General features: G+C 45.8%; 1 protein-coding gene across 2 annotated transcripts; it reads left to right on the forward strand.

Annotated features, from left to right (window-relative positions):
* The first annotated feature begins 884 nt into the window (after window positions 1–884).
* On the forward strand, window positions 885–18,999 carry MAPK7 (mitogen-activated protein kinase 7). Of its 2 annotated transcripts, XM_063301444.1 has the most exons (7): window positions 885–1,091; window positions 3,065–3,287; window positions 5,584–5,749; window positions 7,005–8,143; window positions 11,644–12,545; window positions 14,127–14,254; window positions 15,518–18,999. In XM_063301444.1, the coding sequence occupies exons 2-7, from the start codon at window positions 3,068–3,070 to the stop codon at window positions 15,669–15,671; spliced, it is 2,709 nt and encodes a 902-aa protein (XP_063157514.1). In that variant the 5' UTR covers window positions 885–1,091; window positions 3,065–3,067; the 3' UTR covers window positions 15,672–18,999. The 2 variants fall into 2 exon arrangements, with proteins under 2 accessions (XP_063157514.1, XP_063157515.1); XM_063301445.1 differs by lacking the exon at window positions 885–1,091 and having other exon boundaries at window positions 3,000–3,287.
* The last annotated feature ends 1,172 nt before the right edge of the window (window positions 19,000–20,171 follow it).

Consider the following 20,171-nt stretch of genomic DNA (forward strand, 5'->3'; position numbering starts at 1 on the left):
TCTGAAGCCAGCCAGTGATTACCTCTTTTGGATAGTTCAAAAGTGTCTTTTGCACACTTAGGGAAGCTGACACCACATGAAAGGTCTGGAAGGATGTTCACTTGTGCTGTTTAAGCCAAACCTTCAACAACCAGATGTCCTCTTAATGTGTTCAGTTCAAAGTGCTATAATGTCTGGTAGCCTACAGTATTGATGAGGGTAGCAGCATCTGAAGACCAACTTCTTGGAGGTCACCAGTGTGGAAAAGAGTGTATGAGCTTGGCACCACTCAAGTTCCCTTCCACGCAGGGCATGGGACTTCATTCAGTTGTACGTGAAATAAATGTATTTATATGGATATCCATAATTATGGATAGGTTATGCTAGGCCCACAAATAAATAAAAATGGCCTTTATTTTATTAAATAAAACAGAAAAAAATGAAGCAAAAGAAAAAAGAACAGCAAAAATATAAGGGCTTGTCCGACGTGCTTTTATAAGACTGTTTCAATAAAGGATGAGCGTTTTTGTTGTAATCCTCCATACCTCATCTGCAAGCAACTCATTCATGAATCACGATATATCCGGTCTTCAGTCCACTGAATAATTGAAGCTATGTATTTCTCTTTCCAATGTCGAAAGAGTGGGGTGGAGTAATGCATGCAGAATTCCGCCTCCGATTCGTGTCTCCCCCGCAGGTGCTCACTTCACAGCCCGCCACAATAGCAGGCTGACGGGCAACAGGTGAAGCTCCCCACCTCCACGTACGGCGCGAGAATGCTACAGAATGGCCCCACTCGTATTTTAATATTATATTTTCGTCCCGCTCTCATTGGCTCCCTTGCTTTTCTCCGCGCTCTCCGATTGGCTCGCTGGAGCGTCTCATTCTGTTCAAGAAAGATACGGAGGCCGGAGCTCATTCGGGGCCACTGCGCCCTCGTGGCCACGCCCGCCCGCGTTTTCATTGGCTGAGGAGGAGTTGGACTCGTAACATCCGGGCGCTCTTGACCAGCCGGACGAGCCGTCGTCGTCAGGGGGTAGCGGACCAGAGAGGGAACCGCCCCTGTTGTCCATCTCTGCAGACCTTCGGCGCCTTTCCTCGCATCTTGGCAGGTGGGGAGCCTCTTTCTCCCGCGCGTCCCTCCCTTCTTCGTTAAGGAAGACGGTTCGGGCTGGGAGGGGTTGGCGAGGGGTAGAGTTTCCCCGTTGCACTGCAGCCTCTCCAGCCTATCATTCAGCCCCCCCTTCTGCCCCCTCCCCATAAGAGGGGGAGCAGCCCTTTTCCCTCCCTCTTATTCTCCTCCCCACCGCCGCAGGGCTCCGTCCGGACCTATTCAGCCCCCCTGGACACCCCAAGCCCATCTCCTCCCCATAATGGTCCCCATTGCTGTCATCGTGTCCCCTTTATATCCCGTCTTCAAGGTGGTTCGGGGCTCCCTTCATTCTCTGTTCCTGTTGGGCGGAGGGAACGTGGCTGACCCGAAGTCACCCGGGGAGTTTCTATGGCTGAGGGTGGATTTGAACCTGGGTTTTCCCAGTCTCGGGCAAATGCCTTAACTACCATTCCAGGCTGACCCTTCTCTTCCACAAAGACGCCGTTTTCCTTTTCTGCTCCGTAAAATTGCCTAGTAACACTTTCCCTCGTTTTCCCCAAATCCGGACCAGCTTGCTTCTGAGCCTCGCTCTATCCTGGGAACCGATTGGGGCGGCGGCGGCGGCGGGGCTAATTTTTATCCCCCCCTCCCGAAATCTCTGTGATCAGCTGTTTTGATAGGTGGGAGAAGAACTCCATGACTCCCTTTTTTCCCCTGTGATCCAGCCCAGCCCTGTCCATCCCATAATATATCCTTTCCTGTCAGTTTCAGGGCTGGCAGATTAAACTGCCCTATTTTATTTTCCCAGAGGGATTTAAGCAGAAGGCTACTTGCCCCGAGTTCTTTGCTGTCCCATTCCTAAAAGGGGAGAAAGAAAAAGGAACTTTTCTTTCACCTATCCTCAGGCGTTGTATCCACCTTCCTTTTTACTTCGTAAGGATGCTGAGTAGGTTGAATTATCCTGCAAGTTACTTGAGTTTGTCTTGGATAATTTACACATGTTCTCTTGTGGAAGTTGGTTATCTGCTCTTAATTGTACTCCCCCCCTTTGCTCCTCTTTTGTTCTTTTTCATTATTTCTGGCTTCTTGTTACAATCTGCACAGATGCCTAATTGAGGCCAGTTACAGAGAGGAGGGAAAAACAATTAATGGACTATATTCAATTATATGTTTCATATATTGATATAACATGCTTATGTTTTCTCCGTCATTCCAAAACATGTAACCCTAAAGCCTATCAAATAATACAGTCAGTGAATACTTCAGGAGAAATTAGTCCAAGCTTTGAAGTGCTGTGAATACCAGCGTTTTCAGCTTGTGCTTAGATTGTAACAAAGTTGGCACATATTTAAAATCTGGTATGTCTTGAAGCCCATCTGTAATCATTGAGGACTCTGAGATGGAGACTATTATTCCTGGATAAAAATGGTAGCAATAGATTTTTAAACCACAAACAATAAATTAAAACAACAGGAACAAAGAGCTTATCCAAAGAGTGGACAACAGTTTTTGTCTGTGTGCGTGCCTTTGAGTCGGTCTTGACTCCTGAATTAGTTCCTTCAGTTTTCTTGGCAAGATTTTTGGAATTGTTTTGCCCTTGCCGTCTTCCTAGGGCTGAGAGGGAGTGACTGGCTCAAAGTCACCCACCAGCTTTCTGACTAAGGTGGGGCTAGAACTCAAGGCTTTCTGATTTCTGGTCTGGTGCCTTAACCACCATATTAAACTGGCTTTCGGATAAGGCATATATTACTCTAATTTGCCCTAAATCCATTTGTTGTCCATCAGCCACTAAGCTCTATGGATTTCTTGGGTCATCTTGCACAGCCTGGGTGCCACCACTGTTAAGGCCTGCCTTCTGTGCTCACCTGCACCATAGCAAAGAAGAGAGCGGGGAATTGGGCACTGGACAGTAACTCCTTGGAACAATTGTCCTGGACAGCAGGATTTAATAATTCATGTTTATCTCTTTGTGTCTATGTGTGGATATGATAGACCATGGCCGAACCACCAGTGGAAGAAGAGGGTGAGGAAGCAGCTCAAAGTCAACCCAAGCAGGAGCCAACCCATCAGGCCACGGTGGCAGCCAAGAACTTAGCCATTTTGAAGGCCCGGTCATTTGATGTCACCTTTGAAGTGGGGGATGAGTATGAAGTCATTGAGACAATTGGCACCGGAGCTTATGGCGTGGTGAGCTCAGCACGGCGCAGGGACACAGGTGGGTGAGGCATCGCTCTGCTGGGTGGCTGTTGAGATCTTGTGTGGTTTCTCTCCTGCATGGAGGTGGAGTGTAGAAGAATTCTCCTTGACTTGTATCAGTAATATATTTCCTGCTGTTCTCCATGTTGTGTTTTCTGCAAAGTTTGGGTGTAGTACCCTGAAAAAATAATGCACGTAGGTAGTCCAAGTTTAGCGACTGCCTCGTACAGCCACCGTTTGAATTTACGACAGTGATGAAAAAGTAACTTTGCGACCAATCCTCACACTTATGACCTTCTCAGGTCTGTAAAGCGAAGGAAAGCTGAAGTAAGATCATAAGCACAGTCGCAGTTTCACTGAGTGACCACTTTGCTTAACCAGTTGCTGGTCCCAATTGTGGTTGCTAAATGAGGACTACCTGTAATTTACTCATAGCAACTGTATGTGTATGTGTCTATATGTGTGTGTGTGTGTATTCAACTCAAGGTGACAAACATACCTGGCTCCTATCTTTCCCACCACAACACAATAACCCTGAGAGAGAGGGACTGGCCCAAAGTCACCCAGCCGGCTTTCATGCCTAAGCAAGACTAGAACTCTCAGTTTCCTGGTTTCTAGGCCAGCACCTTGATGTTAACTTTTTAAGTTCTATGCTGCTTGCATATGCATCTTATAAATATATTGAGAGTGACACTGCCTTAAAAGGGATTTTCTGACCGGGCCTTAAACTTTCTTTTAAGAGAAAATCCATCAGAATAATTTTGCCTGTGCCACATTCAAACTTGATGCCTGGGGCTAAGCCAGCCTTTCCCAACCATCTGCCTTCCAGCTGTTTTGGGACTACAGCTTCAAACTTCTTTCGTCATGCTGGTTGGGAATTTTGGGAAATATAATTCCAAAGGAACTGGTTGCTGCCAGGCTGGTGAAGGCTTGCCAGGCACTGGGAAGTAGGGAGACTTGGTTTTAGAAGATACACTGAGATGCAGAGAAGACCTTCAGAAATGTCAAGGTCCCAAACTCCATAAAATGTTTGGCTTCAGAAACTGTCGGAATTAAGGAATAATTTAGTTGTTTACTTTTGGTTCATTTTGTTGTATGAATTCGAACCCAGCTGTGTGTGGTTCATTTGTAAACAGTGGTTCAGGAAAGGTGGGACTTTACTAGTTGGATTTGTGTAATAACTTACTTTGGAAAGTGAATGACCCATTTTATGGGTTCATGCAATACAGTGGAATATAAATTGACTGAACAAGCTGAGTTCCCGCAAGATACTTCCCCCCACTCCAGCCCCAAAGAGCCCAGGTTAAAAATACCCCAAATTAGCATCTTGTGTGAATGAATCCACTGAATTTTTAGCTGGCCTAGTTAAGTATGTCGTAAAAATGAGCCCTTGTATCATCTCTCACAGCTTAAGATCAGATCAAAAACATTGGCAGTCGCTGCTGTCTTTTCTTCAGAATAAGGTAAAGGTAAAGGTAAAGGTTTCCCTCGACGTAAAGTCCAGTCGAATCCGACTCTAGGGGGCGGTGCTCATCTCCGTTTCTAAGCCTTGGAGCCGGCGTTGTCATAGACACTTCCGGGTCATGTGGCCAGCATGACGACTCGGAACGCCGTTACCTTCCTGCCAAAGCGGTACCTATTGATCTACTCACATTTACATGTTTTCGAACTGCTAGGTGAGCAGGAGCTGGGACGAGCAACGGGAGCTCACCCCGCCGTGCGGTTTCGAACCGCCGACCTTCCGATCGGCAAGCTCAGCGGTTTAACCCGCAGCGTCACCGCGTCCCCTTTTCTTCAGAATAGGAGTGGTATATTTCCTGTATGTCTTTCCCATCACCAGTCAAACTCCTGGTTTTGGCACCAGATCCCCTTTCTGTACTGTACCCTTTTTAGTGTGCATTGTAGGAATCTAGGCAGGAATTCAAATAGTGCAGCCAGGTTATCCCTATTCAGATATAACCTAGCTGGCAAGAGAGCCAAGCCTGCCAAAAACATTCTGGGCTGCTGTTTTTGCCCGACCCTCCACGAATCCAAGTGAATTAATTTATGTATTTATTTATTACATCAATCATAAAGATGCGTGGCAAGGTGCACTAAGAAAACATGCACCTTCCTCAAGCCCCCTCCCCAATAAAATCCATTAGATTGATAACTTAGCAGTGTATAACCCAATTAGAAAAAAAACACCCAGCGCCTGTCAGAATGCATTTGAGAACTTTTGGAATCACATACCTGTGAACTGGGAAGGAAATTTGTGATTTGGGGAATGCAAGTGATACACCTCTCACCTCTCTGCCCTGTTTTCCGCTTACCAGGCCAGCAGGTGGCAATCAAGAAGATCCCAAATGCCTTTGACGTGGTGATGAATGCCAAACGTACCCTCCGGGAGCTAAAAATCTTGAAGCATTTCAAGCATGACAACATCATTGCCATCAAGGATATCCTGAAACCCTCCGTGCCTTATGCTGAATTCAAGTCCGTGTAAGTGGATGCGTGCTTCTGACTGCTTGGGTTGGTGATTGGTTAATACAACGACTAGGCTGGGAAAGTTTTAGCTCAGTGTTTCTCAAACTTGGCAACTTTAAGACATGTGGACTTCAACTCCCATGCTGGCTGGGGAATTCTGGGAGTTGAAGTCCACATGTCTTCAAGTTTCCAAGTTTGAGAAACGCTGCTTTAGCTGGTCCTGGCTGTGCCTTCTAACCCTATCTGAAATTCCAGTAGGCTTTAAAAGATAAAAAATTAAAACAGCTCATCTCTTTTTGTAGAAAACCAGTTAAGTCAGTGAGAATCCTGGACTCTTACTCTTAAACAACCAACTTTCTCCAGGCCGAAATAATGTGGAAACTTGTGAGACAATCCAGTAAGGATTATACTACTCAACTTTCTGCAGAGCTGAATGGGCTCTCAGTGGCTCAGTGGTTTTTCCAAGAAAACATCTCACTACAGACTCTAGCTCCATGCTCTGTACTGAATTAACTACATGAATCTTCTCATGGCTGAGTGCGTAGAAGTGCACTGAAACAAAAGATGGTTCATCGCTGTGGAAGGCAGGAGATCGCATTATAGCTGACTATGATGAAGGTGGTTGGCCGAAGAAGAGGCAGTGGAGCAGACCTAGGATCTGTAGGATGTGCACAGTTCCCAGCCAATCAAACCAAGGCCCTAGCCTCCTGTAATGGTCTGTGGGAAAGACCTTGGGAGACTGGGCCAAGAGATGCTGCCTAGGGAATGGTCAGATAAGAGATAGCATAGCCTGTGGCTGGATAGTGAGTAGGGCAAGAAGCTCAAAAGAGACCCTCCCTAGTTTTTCAGGCTGTAAAGGAGACAGGGCTCATTGGCTGTCCTTAGATGAGTTGGTCTCTCTTGGGCTTGCTTTGCAGGGTGGCTGTGGACAGAAAGAATGGAAATAGGATGTATGCCTTCTCAACTCAAGGAGGTAGGAACGAAATGTACGAAGGCCACCTATTATGGTTCTTCTACTCTCCACGTCGGAGGGGATGGTCTTCTGGGTTATCACGTAAGAAGGCTGATTGCATCAATATACGCGCAGTGCTACCATTTGTTTCTCAAGCAGCGTACAGGGTTATATTTACAAAAACCCATCAGGGAAGGTTGGGTGTCTGTATATGCATGTGAGACGAAGAGAAGTCCAAGATTATTCAGCAAGTATTGCCCATGAGCAGCACTGGAGCTTCACTCTTTTACTGACTTACGCCCTTCTCTCCCGTGGCAGGTATGTGGTGCTAGACTTGATGGAGAGTGACCTACACCAGATTATCCATTCCTCACAGCCTCTCACCTTGGAGCATGTGCGCTACTTCCTCTACCAGCTCCTCCGAGGCCTTAAGTACATCCACTCGGCAAACGTCATCCACCGAGACCTCAAGCCCAGCAACTTGCTGATCAACGAGAACTGTGAGCTGAAGATCGGTGACTTTGGGATGGCCCGGGGCCTCTGCACCAAGCCGGTTGAATACAAGTACTTCATGACAGAGTACGTGGCCACTCGCTGGTACAGAGCTCCCGAGCTGATGCTGTCCCTGCACGAGTACACACAGGCGATAGACATGTGGTCCGTGGGGTGCATTTTTGCAGAGATGCTCGGGCGGAAGCAGCTCTTTCCCGGGAAAAACTATATCCACCAGCTGCAGCTGATCATCACCGTCCTGGGCACTCCTCCTGCAAAAGTGGTCCACTCCATTGGTGCTGACCGGGTGCGTGCCTACATCCAGAGCTTGCCATCCCGCCAGCCAGTGCCGTGGGAGAGCCTCTACCAGAATGCCGACCGGAAAGCCTTGTCTTTGCTCTCCAAGATGCTCCGCTTCGACCCACGCGAGCGCATCTCTGTCGTGGAGGCCTTGAACCACCCGTTCTTGGCGAAGTATCACGATCCAGATGATGAGCCAGACTGCGTCCCGGCTTTTGATTTCGACTTTGACAAGCAGGTGCTCACCAAGGAACAAATCAAGGAAGCCATCGTGGCCGAAATCAAGGACTTCCATGAGCGCCGGGAAGGCATCCGGCGGCAGATCAGTTTCAAGCCCGCTCTTAGGCCAGCAGTTGTGGACGGCTGCGGGGATGATGCCGCCAACCAGGCGCTGCTGCTGCGCTGCAATGACATAGACATGCCCAGCGCTGGTTCTCCAAGGGCCGGAGATGGTGATTACGCGATGGCCTCTCCTGTACCCTACCCAGCAGAGACAATTGACTTCGCCTCTCCTCTTATGCCATCCTCTGTCGCGCAGCCGGAAGTAAAGGCTGAGGTGGAGGCCCCTGCTGCCCCACCGAAGCGGGAAGGGGCCATCTCGGACGATACCAAGGCTGCTCTGAAAGCCCTCATCTTGCAGTCTGCGCTCCGGAATAAAAACAAAGGTAAGATAGCCCCTGTTTGGCCCTGGGAAGTTGTTTGTGAGAGGCCTGTGGGTTGGAAATAATTGAGCTATTTAACCTGCTTCTCTTGGATCTATTCCAGCTTTCTTAAAAAAAGGAAAGCTTTTCAATTTCAATCAAAATCAGCTAGCCTTTGGGAAGAATCTTGAGGCTTTTTTTTTAATTTTAAAAAAGACAATATTTATTGTATGTTTCTTAGCAATTTTTTATGTTGCTCAAAACTGCTCTGGGGAGATGTAGCCCTGAAGACTAAGATATAAATAATTGCGATAAAGAAATACACAAATCCAGACATCTTCACCTTTCTGGCTTTATAATTGTTTTTCCTTCTTTTTTATGTCTGTCACTCTTGTTTTAAATACAAAGCAACCTTGAGTGTTCTTTCCAGACAGAAAGGTAGCATATCATTAAGCTACTAAGAAATGAGTATCAGTGTAGAATCTAGAACCTGCTTTGAAAAGGACTTGGTAGCAATTGCCAGCTCTCCAAGGTTCAGTAGATACAGCTGGGGTTGGATTCTGGATATTGCATGAGCATGATAATTGGTAATTCCTGAGTTATAAACCAGGAGTTCTCTGGGTAGAAAATGCTTAGAAACTTTGGGAGAATCTGAGTGAAAAGGTCTGCTGTTTGAACAGTGATGCTAATCTGGTCCCCCTTTTTCTTTGACCTGGGGGCTCTTCCAGAGTTGAAAGGAGTGTGGTGTGGAAGGGGAGGGAAGAGTGTTGGCAGTGGGGGGCCCAGGACTATGGGGACATCCCTTGACATACTGAAGTTGTGTGCAGGACCCCAAAATTAATTTTAAGTTAATTTTTAAATATGACTAGACAACCCGTGACCTGTTGGGTCATTGTTTCAGAGAGATTTCCTTACCAGATTCCTCAGTGCCTTCAACAGTGGCAGAGCTTCTGACATAGTGCTGGAAAAGTTCATAAAATTTCAGGGAGACATTCAGGGATGTATCTCTGCCTTGGAAATAGCCCATGTCATTCATACTGAACTGTATAGCACAGTCAAACATCAGGAAATGTTTTATGACAGGTGCCAAATTTCAGTTCCATGGGAGTCATGGGTCCCAGATTTTGGACGCTTTCTGTAAGTTTGCCCATTTGAGGTACCTTGGGTCAAAAATGGTTGGCCTATGTCATACCGTTTTGCCCAGTTAAAGGTTACAAATGAACAGACATGAGAGATTTAGTAGTATATAGATGGCCAGACTCTTCATCTGTTTTGTGAGATTCGCTGTTTTTGTGAGATTTCAGCTATTTGAATCACCCTCTTTGTGTGTAATGTGATACCTATATGTCTTAGATGGGGCTGCTGGGAATTGTTGTTCAGCAGCATCTGAAGGGCCACAAAGTTGCTCACCATCCAGTTTCCATTAGGGGCCACAGCTGGATATTTTTATTTATGCATTATATTTAGTCCCACTTTTTCTTCAGTTCAAGGTGGTGTACATAGTGCTGCCTCCTTTTTGTCCCCCAAACAATCACCTTGTGAGGTGGGTGTAAGCACTGGCACATTCAAGCATTCATACAATGACAGTCGTGAGGCCGAGCTCTTTCTACTGTTTCAGTGAAGCAAAATGACCAGTACAAGAAGAAAGCTGCAAATGGAGAATTCCCACTCAAACCTACACTTAAAACTACATTCACTTAATTACTCTTTACCCCTCTTCCCACTAGAGTATGTCACCTCCCTTCCCAATCCAGGTGGCTTCTCTGATGTATCTCCCTTCCATGGCCTTGGGGTACTAATGCCATAAATCCCTAGCCATAACAATCCAGTTCACACTCCAACCCGGCACCCCCTCCCATCTGGCGACACGAAGTCTGTTACCAGTGATAAGAGACTGGTGGAAGATGCTCCGATAAGGGGTTCTGTGAACCTTTTGATCGGAGGGTCTGACATATTGCCCCTCCCGAAAAAAAAACAATGCAAGGAAACAGAGGGAATGGGGAGGGGAAAGAAGAGGGGAAGCAGTAGTTAGTAAGGGGATGGTTTCTGGGCGTGTTTGGCATGGAATTTTTTGGTTAAGACAGGTGCATTTACATGATTGCTATCAACCCATTCAGGGTCTAAAATGTGTTTCCATTTGATTAAATACTGCAGGGTGTGTATGTTTGTGTCTGTGTGGGTCTGACAGTGGGTTTGGCTGAGAGGTTGAGCTTCTGTGGCTGGGTATGGGGGGAAACTAGAAGTTGGGTCTCCCCTTAACCACCACATCTTATCCAGCACCTTAAAGCCACCACACTGGCTTTCACTTTTGAGGAGCATGTAAGATGAAAAATAAATGTCAGCTATCTATCATGGACATTAATTAATCTGGGCAAACCTGGGAACAGATGAGGAGATTGGAGGCCCCCCTTTCCAAACATCTTTAGAGGTATGGACAGCAGCTCCCACCTTTTGAACCAGCACAGCCATTTTGGAGGATATCAGGAGGGGAAGTCTAGGCTAAGTGTTCTGTGGGTCTTCCCAACGTGAACCATAAATACAGGAATTTAAAATCTGAACCAGGGTTTCTCAACCAGGGTTCCACGGAACCTGAAGGTTCCTCAAGAGGTGACTAGGGTTTCCCTGGGAGATCATGATTTATTTTAAAACATTATTTCAAATTCAGGCAACTTCACATTAAAGAGGTAAGTTCCATTCTTTATTTTTAGCTTAAGAACACACTGAATGCATGTGTACGGGCCTACCCATGAAACGAATATAATAATTTTGTAACTTCCGCCTTACATCTGGGCCTGACTGTGCAGGTTTTCCCCGAGGCCTAAAAAATATTTCAAGGGTTCCTCCGGGGTCCAAAGGTTGAAGAAGGCTCACCTGAACCGTAAAGGACCTTACAAAATAGTTCAGTTATTATCCAAAAATGTGAGCTTCCAGGCATTTTAATGAAAAGATGTAAATATGGGTGTGAAACTGAAGCTGCGTTTGAGACTGATAGTAAGGGTGGTAAGTTCTCAGTGCAACAGTGGGAATTGTATCTTTGTTCACCCTGCAGTTGTATCTCATAAACCAGCTCAAGAGCATCCTGTCATGAGTACTGATGGCGAGCAGGAGGGGGCCCTGATCCAGGGGGGAAAACGCATGCGTAGTACTGAGGAATTAAGCAGCCATTCAAAGAGACACAGAACAGACCTGCCTTGACCTTTGGGGTTCATCTGTCTGGGTTTTATCCCACGCTTCTTCAGTTTGTTAGGATTTTCTGTCTAACGTAGCAGTAATAAAACACTAGAGACCCATTCCTTGTCTCAGCGTGGTTCCTGGCTGTTAGGACACATCCGGGTTGTGTGTGTGTGTGTGTGTGTGTGTCAGAAAACTCAAGATGGTGGTTTCCACTAAGACCCACCCCTTTTTTACGTGGGTTGCGATGCATGTTTTTTAAAAAAGTGCGGCCTTGATAATGTGATGGCAACCACCATCTCGACCTTTTTGTCTCCTCCCCCATGGACACCCCGACTCCTCCTGTCCTGCAGATACACCTTCCTCTGTCCCAGAAACTCCCGATATCCGGAGACCAGTAACGGCAAAGGAACGCCAGCGTGAGAGAGAGGAGAAACGTAAGCGGCGCCAGGAGCGGGCCAAGGAGCGAGAGAAGCAGAAGAAGGAGAAGGAACGGGAACACAAGGACATGCTGACCGAGAACGACCGGAACCTTCTGGAAAGGTGGACCAAGATGGTAGACCGCACCCAGAACAAGCCAACCCAAAATGGGTCTGTGGTCTTGCCCCAGATAACCACTGCCAGTCACGTCCTGCCTTTGGTTCCTGCTGCCAAGCCCTCGAGCTGTGCCGCTTCTACCCCTTCCTGTAACACCCCAGCCCCCTCCGAATTCCTTGCTTTCTCTGACAAAGCAGGGCCTGGCCTTGCCCCCAAGCTCACTCTCGTTCCAGTGGGGACTGAGCTAGCATCAGTCCAGGCCTCCAACGCCAACATTGTTCGCTTCTTCCCAGCGCAGACTGCCCCCTTCGTGGTCGCCACCCCGGCTTGCCCCAAAGCCATCCCTGCCAAGTCTGAGTGCCTCCTGAACGTCAAGTATGCCCCAAGCCAGATCTTCCAAGGTCCGTATGGCGTGACGGCCCTCAATGCTTGGCGTAGCGTCTCCCAGCCCGAGAACTGGGCTGTTCCTGGGCAACTGCCTGTCGGCCAGCCTGAGGTGGCACCCTCTGGGCCATTGCCAGAACCGGTGGTCAGCTTTGTGGCAAGAGCTGGGACGGATCAACCTCTGTTCCTGCCTGGGATGGGGAAGTCTGAACTGCCGCCGCAGGGGCTGACCAGAGAAGAAGCTAGAGGGTCTCCTCAGTCCCAGGTGGCATCAGGACTATCTTCGGAGTCTCCTGACATCAACGTGGTCACCCAGCAGCTGTCAAAATCTCAGGTAAAGGCCTTTGAGGGGTCCTTTTTTTTGATCCTAGGAGGGTGCATGGCTTGGGGTAGTTGGCCAGTTGATGTTTGTGCCCTGTCCTGGAATTCCTTGCCAAAGACCACAAGAGTTGGGAGCCCTTGGTGTCTCTAGAAGACGCTCGTGGTAAACTTAATGCAGGTTCTGTAGGATGCTTGATAGTTGGATTCCCACCATGTTCTGTGCAGACTGCAGTGTTTCTCTTATGGATCAAATTGCTCATAATCTTAGATGTTAAGACTGTGCTGTGTACATTTGCCAGTTTGTCAGTCTCCGGTAACTCCATTAGATGGCAGTCACTGATTGCAGAATAAAAAGCAAGACCAAGATCTAGCAAGAGCTTTGTTTACTTGTTTGAGCTCTGAAAAGATATTAATCATTTTTAGGGTGTGTATTAATGCTTTTTTTAAAAAAAATATTTTTGGTACTGATGTCAAATCTGGTAACTTTGCCTGGTGCCTGCAAAGTTTGCTGAGTCCTGGGTGATGAAGGAGCTAGCAGACTTGGCTGTGGATGTATCACAACCTTAGATAGTTTTAGATTAAAAATCTTGATCAATCCACAACATTTTTTCTGGGTAATCTTTCACTCAAGCCAAAGAAAACTGGTTTCACAACATCTACTTGCCTCTGAATGCTTACTTGTTTTACATGTGCTAACCATGGGGAAAATCCAGGAACTCAATCTGTCTCTAGTATGCTTGTATGCGTTGATTCGCATGTTTCCAAGGGATGAATGATGAGCATCATGCTTGGCGGGGATATGTGAACCAGGAATGGAGGATGAAGAATCAGGGTCACCTAAATAAATTTATGCATTACATCTCTGTCTCTGAAGATGCTCCCCTCTCTCTTAATGACTTGTGTTTTTCTTACTGGTGTGTCCGGACAGGAAAGTAGGTCAAGAAGAGTTCCATGCAAAGTCCTTGGTGTCAGAATTTTTGTCAACAACTCTGCCTGGATTGCAAGATGGTCTACAGGAAGTCGGATCTGCATGAGCTTTTAGAGAAGAGCAGGAGTCATTCTGTAGCATGAGAAAGGAGCACAATAATCTTTGTTATGTGTGCCAATCACTGCAATGCCTCAAATAAAACCATTTGATGATTTTGAGCCAGCTCATTCTGGATCAGATCTGGAGAAGTTAATTGTGATCAACTCCCACTGAAAGAGGAATTTAGCTAGTCTAAACTTGTTTATTCCTCTGATTTGTGATTGTAGTTAAGTGCAGCTAACTTTCTTTGAACCGACACTCCCCCTCCCCCCCTTTATTTGGACTGGTAAAATGCCAGTGTTTTCCTTTTTCTGATGTGCTCCAGATGTGCTTTAACTCCAATGATTTTCAAACAGTATATCTAAAAAAAGTGCTGACTGGGGGGATTATGGGATATCTCTTTAGGGTATCAGGTTGGGGAGGGTTCTAGTGACATGGGTTGTCCATGGTGCAAGGGGCCATTGAACAATCAGTTGAACAATAATGCAGGAATAAGGCTGTGCGGAGTCCCTTGTCTTCAAGACATTGGCAGTGATACATTAATCTCTGTGTGGTTCTTCACTCCAGGTGGAAGATCTCCTGCCTCCTGTCTTCTCTGGAACACCCAAAGGCAGTGGTGCTGGTTATGGGGTTGGATTTGACCTGGAAGAATTCCTGAATCAGTCTTTTGACATGGTGGGGGAGAACAGAGAGAGGTGAGAGATGTTTCCTGTATCCTGTTTGTTGGGGCTTTGTAGGGACAAGTGTGTGCCGTAGAATTGGTGGGAGGAATAGGTGTGTTCAAGTAACAGATGTTTGCCTTTAGGTGGAACTGGCGTCTTGATGGGCAGCAGGTAGTAACATGGCCCTAGTAGACAAAGTGAAAGAGGTCCTCTTTCATCTATTGGCTTACCTGCTCTGATAACACTGAAGACAGGGCAACCTTCTCTTAGTAGATGAAAGCCAAGGAGGAGGGCTTCTGGGTTTCAATTGTAAGATCTGACAAATAGCATTGTTTAGTTGAAATCAGCCTTTTGCTACCTGCTCCCCTTCAGATGAGTTTATCTTCAACCCCCACAAAGTCCAGCTGGTCTCATGAAGATTATGGGAGATGAGACCCAATGTATCTGGAAGGCATCATCTTGTGGGTGGCAGGTTTTGCATGATTTCCAAGTGTGGCAATTTTGGATGGGTTAAGTTTGTTCCCCATTCTGTAATGGCCTTTGTTCCTATATTTGGTGAGATTTGGAAAGCCAGTTTGGTGTAGGGGTTAAGGTGCTGGCCTAAAAACCAGGAGACTGTGAGTTCTAGGCCTCCCTTAGGCCTGAAAGCCAGCTGGGTGGCTTTGGGCCAGGCACTCTCAGCCCAATCCACCTCACAGGGTTGTTGTTGTGGGGAATATAGGAGGCAGGAGGTATGTTCGCTGGCTTGAGTTGACCAAATTAAAAAAAAGGTGGAATAAAATAATAATTATAATCATAATCATAGACTCGGTAGGTGGATAAAAATGCCAAATCCAGTCTAAACATCTGGCTGACTGTGCAACCAACCAATAATAAGTTTGTCTTCTGATTTCTTCAAATGCATCTCTGCTTTCTCTCCTAGCCCTCTGAGTTTCCTAAAGCAGTTCCTGAGGGCTAAGGTGGGTTGGGTGCCACCAGAAGCCATACTGCAGAAGCTGTCACTAAATTTTATCTCCCCTCACTTCATGCCATAAAAGAGAATTTTATCTGGAAAGTCTCTAGAATGTTATGTAGAGTAGTGTTTCTCAACCATGGCAACTCTTAAAATGTGTGGACTTCAACTCCCAGAATTCCCCAGCCAGGAGTTGAAGTCCATACATCTTAGAGTTCCCATGGTTGAGAAACACTGATCTAGAATAGTTAGAGTTCCATATTTTTGTCCATTGCTTTGTCTTCATCCCATCTCACTTCTCCTGGTCTCTCTTTCTCTGTCTTTCGCATGCTTCATTTTATTAGTCAAGGTGACTCTGCTCCACTGTCAGCCTCCCTTCTCGCTGATTGGCTGGAAGTCCATCGCATGAACCCTGCCGACATGGAGTCCCTCCAGCAGGAACTGCAGCTGGGCTCTCCCATGATCCTCTCTGACATTCCAGACCTCCAAGATGCATGAGAAGCAGAGATGCTGTTGGCCAACGTCTTCCTCTTCGGTCTCTTTTTTAAAAACGTTAGAGTGGATGTGAAAGATCAAGGCGATTTCCCTTCTTGATGACTTGGGCTGGAAATGTCACCACAGTGCCTGTGCATTTCTGTTATTTTGCTTTAAAGCAAAGGTGGACTGGGCTGATGTTTAGACTGGAGGCCTTTTGCAATAAGAGTTGAGGTGGACTTGGTGCCACACTGCCCTCTGCGGGTACGTTGAAAGACACAGGACTGAAAACTGCTCCAGAAGGGCCTCTGGCAACAACACTAAAGGAAGCATTATCTGTTGCCTTGGAAATAGGCGTCCAGTCAATTTCTTCCTTGACCCCACACTGTGTTTTCCTTACCTCATGGCCTATAAGCATGGATAATGTTTTCTGCTTAGAATATTGAAAGCTCTTTGAAAGGGCAGGATTCATGTAAAACATGTTCTCCAGGTCTTTTCATAAAAAAGAGAAACATAGAAGTATCAAATCCAGCCTTCTTCTGTAGGCAACTTTTTTCAAATCGGTGTGTCCAAGTGTATTGGATTTCAGCTTCCTTAGTCTTTCCTTCAGTCCTCTCTTAGATATGCTCTCCCTTCAAACGTCAGTTTCAGTCCTCCGTTAAGCGGGAAACCTTGCTGGGTGACTTGGGGGCAGTCACTCTCTTTCAGCCCAACCCACCTCCCAGGATTGTGGGGAAAGTCGGTGGGAGCCTGATGGACATCACTTTGAGTTGTACAAAATTAAGTGGTGGTGGGGATATAAATCTAATAATTAAATAATCCTGTGGCTGTTAGGGATTATGGAAGCTGAAGTTCATGTACATCTGGAAGGCACAGGTGGGGAAGTTTCTTTTTAATAGCATGCTTTGTCCTGCACTGTGAAACAGATGGATTATAAACTTCTGGGGATCAAACGAACTGTCTTGTCTTGGATTAGGCCAGTGGGTTATCCAACCTCATATGCTGTATTCTGACCAGCTATACCTCTTCAAGATCTCAGAGAGAGGTTTTTCCTGACTTTCTTCAACTGGAAATACCAAGAATTGAAGCTTCTGCCTTATACGCTACAGTTTTTGCTGTTCTGTTATTTGGTTACTACTGTGGTTGCCCAAACTAATGTTCTGGAGAACGTGGAAACTGCTGTCTTAAGTGGTGATGTGGGGAGAGAACAGAAAGGCCCACAGATTCCAATGGAAAAGAGACATAAGTGTAAAGGGCTTCCTTGGCCTCACTTCAAGGTGCCATATTGTCATGCAGAAGAAGCCTTTGAAATTATGATGGAGGAGAGAGAAGTCCTAGAAATGTAGGTTTTCTCCTTTGTTGGTGTTACAGTGACAGTAATTGCCCTGAAGCAAGGCAACCTTCTGCTTATAAAGTGAAGATATGCAATGTTGAATGGTGCCTACACTCAAGGTTTTGAGGACAGAGATTGCGCAGCTCTTTCTTCTACTTTGTGTGGGGTGTGACTGTCCTACCATTACCTGCAGTATTGTCTATTTCTGAGGGAAGTGACAACCTCTCCCTCCAATTCATACAGTTTCTGCCCTGTGTCTGCTGTACCAGGATCTCTTTTAGAGCCTTCTGTGTGTTCAAGGTAGCTGAGCAAGGCTTGTTCCAGCATCCTGGTTACCACTTGCCATATGAACGTGCCTCTGGACAGTGGCCATGTAACAATGTCTCCGTAAGACTGGCACTACCATATCTTGTCTGCAGAAACCTGGATGACCCCTAAGTGTCAGCAGAGAATTTTGGTTTCCCTTTACTGTCATCTAGTGTTTTGTGGCCCAAATATAGTAGTCCTGATAAGGCCAGCGTGGTCTACCTTCGTAGAGGGGACAGCTTGCATATTCAACCTGGTGACTAGCATGGCCTGCCACTATAATGTGTGTGTATGTATTTGTGTATGTATTTGTGTGTGTATCTTTCATCATATCAAATTGGGTTAAAATGTTTCTGCTTGGGTATGCCAGGTAGGTGAGCTTTGGTTAACAAACCCTGAATCTCTTAAGCTGCCATCTTGCCAGTGCAGGGGTTACTCCATAGGGGACTTTGTGACCAAGTGTTCTGTGGAGCTGCCTGAATTTTCTCATACCTCCAGTTCAAGGTTAGGTTCATCTAACAGTCAAGCCATCCTGTGGTTTGGTTCTGGTTGTGGGAACCTATTGCAGCTTAAATACCATAGCTTAGCATGTTGAGCCAACTCATTCAATTGTGAAGGGCTTTTTTTTTTTTCAATGAATCATGGTTAAGCATGGTCCATCAAAGATGTGAGAAGGAGAATCTTACCTGAGTGTAATTCTCTCTGGACTTGATGGGACCTGCTTTTGGATAGATGTGGTATTTGTATTGCTGAAAAAACAGCAATGATCAAAGACCCCTAGAAATGCTTTTGCAAGATTTGTTCCTTTGGATGTGGCTGTCCCAAGACTTTATTTACTTACCTTAACATTTAGAAGGTTTTTACTGTAACCCCACGCCCCCACGTCTCTAGACCAAAATCTTGGGTGGAGAGGAGCTGTTGTGTTCCTCTACAACAGTGTTTCTTAACACTCTCCCTCAAGACCCTCTCAGGGGTCCTCAGAATCAAAATTATTTGCCAGCTTCTGTTGAAAAATATAATATTAAAATCCCATCAAACTATTATGGGAAGCAGTAGCGGCAGCAAATGCATCAATTTTAATTTTTAATACGGCAAATATTGATCAATATAACCCATACAAACAAAAGCTCTTTGGGGGGTCCTCCATAATTTTTAAAAGTAGAAAGGGGTCTTCAGAGAAAATTTAAGAAATCCTGCTCTATGGAAATACATATTTTGTATAGTAGAGAGCCTCATTCCCCAGTTTGTAGAGTCCTGCTAGTAAAACCATTCGCTCTCCAGTTAACTTGGAATTACCTGGAATCAGTTGGTCAGACTTCCCTGTTGCTTCAAAAGTAACAAAAGAGTGTCCTCACCCCCACCCCCCCAATACTTAGAAGGCCAGTTTGTTACACTAATCCCACATCACACCTGATTGCCTTTCACTATGGGTGTGTGTTTGTCAGGTGTGGATTTGAAAGCTGATATATGGAGACTGTGGGTGCTTCTGGGACCAATACACAACCCACCTCTGAAGATCCAGAGGTCAGATTTGGGACTCAGCCTTGGGTGCAGTTTTGAATTAGTAGGTGAAACTTGTTTGGAGTGCTTTGAGAGTTGTGTCCGTTAACTGTGGTGCCTTTGTGGTGTACTTTTTTTTCTCCAGTGATGTCTTAGGAAAAACAAAAAAAGAAATGTTCATTAAACTTTCTATTAAAATGGTGATTTATAAAATGCCAGAACAATGTTGTACTTTCTGTCCCAGATTTCTGCTGGGCTGTTTGTTACCTGGAAAAGCACAGAGTGTGATCTTTTCATTCATTCGTGGTACTTCTCTATGGCCAAGCTTAATAATCTCCTGGGGGTTTGGTCTTTGATACATTCCAGAGATACTCTAGTTCATTCTTTGATGAATAAAAAAAAGATGGAAGAAGCAGAGTAACATCAAGAATGTTCCTGTTCCAAATAGAAGGAGACCTTGTCTGGATCTTGGTTAACAGTCCCTACAGGAGGTAGAGGACAATAATGTCATGAAAGGCTTGTCTGCAATTGTCTTAGGTGGGTGTTTGAACTGACACTAAAGCCTCATCCAGTGGGATATCATTAACCTGATCAGTCTCTGTCTAAACAGTGTTTCTCAAACTTGGCAACTTTTAAGATGTGTGGACCTCAACTCCCAGAATTCCCCAGCCAAGTTCTTGGAAGCAAATAAGGATATAAATTGAATAAATATTCCTCCCAGCTCCTCAACAAGTTATGGACAGAAAGCAAAGGGGTTCACTCAGGGCTCCCAAATCCCTTGCTTTGGGCCTTTTCTGTATGTTAAATATGATGCCTACTCAGAAACTAAAGCTTCTCATTTCAGAGAAACCGTGTACATTTGCCCACCAAAGCTTTGAATGCCAATAAGATCGCAATTGGAAGTGACTCATGTTTTGAAGTGTTACAACGTTTGAGGTGGAGCCCTTTTATCCGCGTTGACGCAACAGCAGGATAAACACTCAAAGCTTGGCAGCTTCAAGTAACTTGGTGCAAAATTCTCAGGAATGCAATTCTTTGGGTTCCCACTCAAAAGCACTGCAGGGCGATACTTTGGTTTGAGCTCTGCATGCTGGAAAAATTGGCTTTATTATGCGTGGTCAGACTTAGCGTGCAAAGCTTCACTGATCTGCACCTTGGCTGGCTGAGCTCAGGTATTTCTCAATATTGCTCAGTCTCACGGAATCAAGTGATTTACTATGTGGGTGGGAAGGATGGATGGATGGATGGATGGATGGATGGATGGAAGGAAGGAAGGAAGGAAGGAAGGAAGGAAGGAAGGAAGGATAAAGTAGTTGAAAAACTGCCCTCTAGCAATTAAACATCTTGGAATAAGGCAGGCTCCTCCCATGAGAATTGTTTGACTA

The sequence above is a fragment of the Candoia aspera genome, chromosome 4 (genome assembly GCF_035149785.1).
Source record: "Candoia aspera isolate rCanAsp1 chromosome 4, rCanAsp1.hap2, whole genome shotgun sequence".
NCBI lineage: Eukaryota > Metazoa > Chordata > Lepidosauria > Squamata > Boidae > Candoia > Candoia aspera.

Coding starts and splice junctions, on each gene's coding strand:
- MAPK7 (XM_063301444.1), top strand. CDS start 3,068: ATGGCCGAACCACCAGTGGAAGAAGAGGGTGAGGAAGCAGCTCAAAGT. Junction 8,144..11,643: donor GCTCCGGAATAAAAACAAAG/GTAAGATAGCCC, acceptor CCTGTCCTGCAG/ATACACCTTCCTCTGTCCCA. Junction 12,546..14,126: donor AGCAGCTGTCAAAATCTCAG/GTAAAGGCCTTT, acceptor TCTTCACTCCAG/GTGGAAGATCTCCTGCCTCC.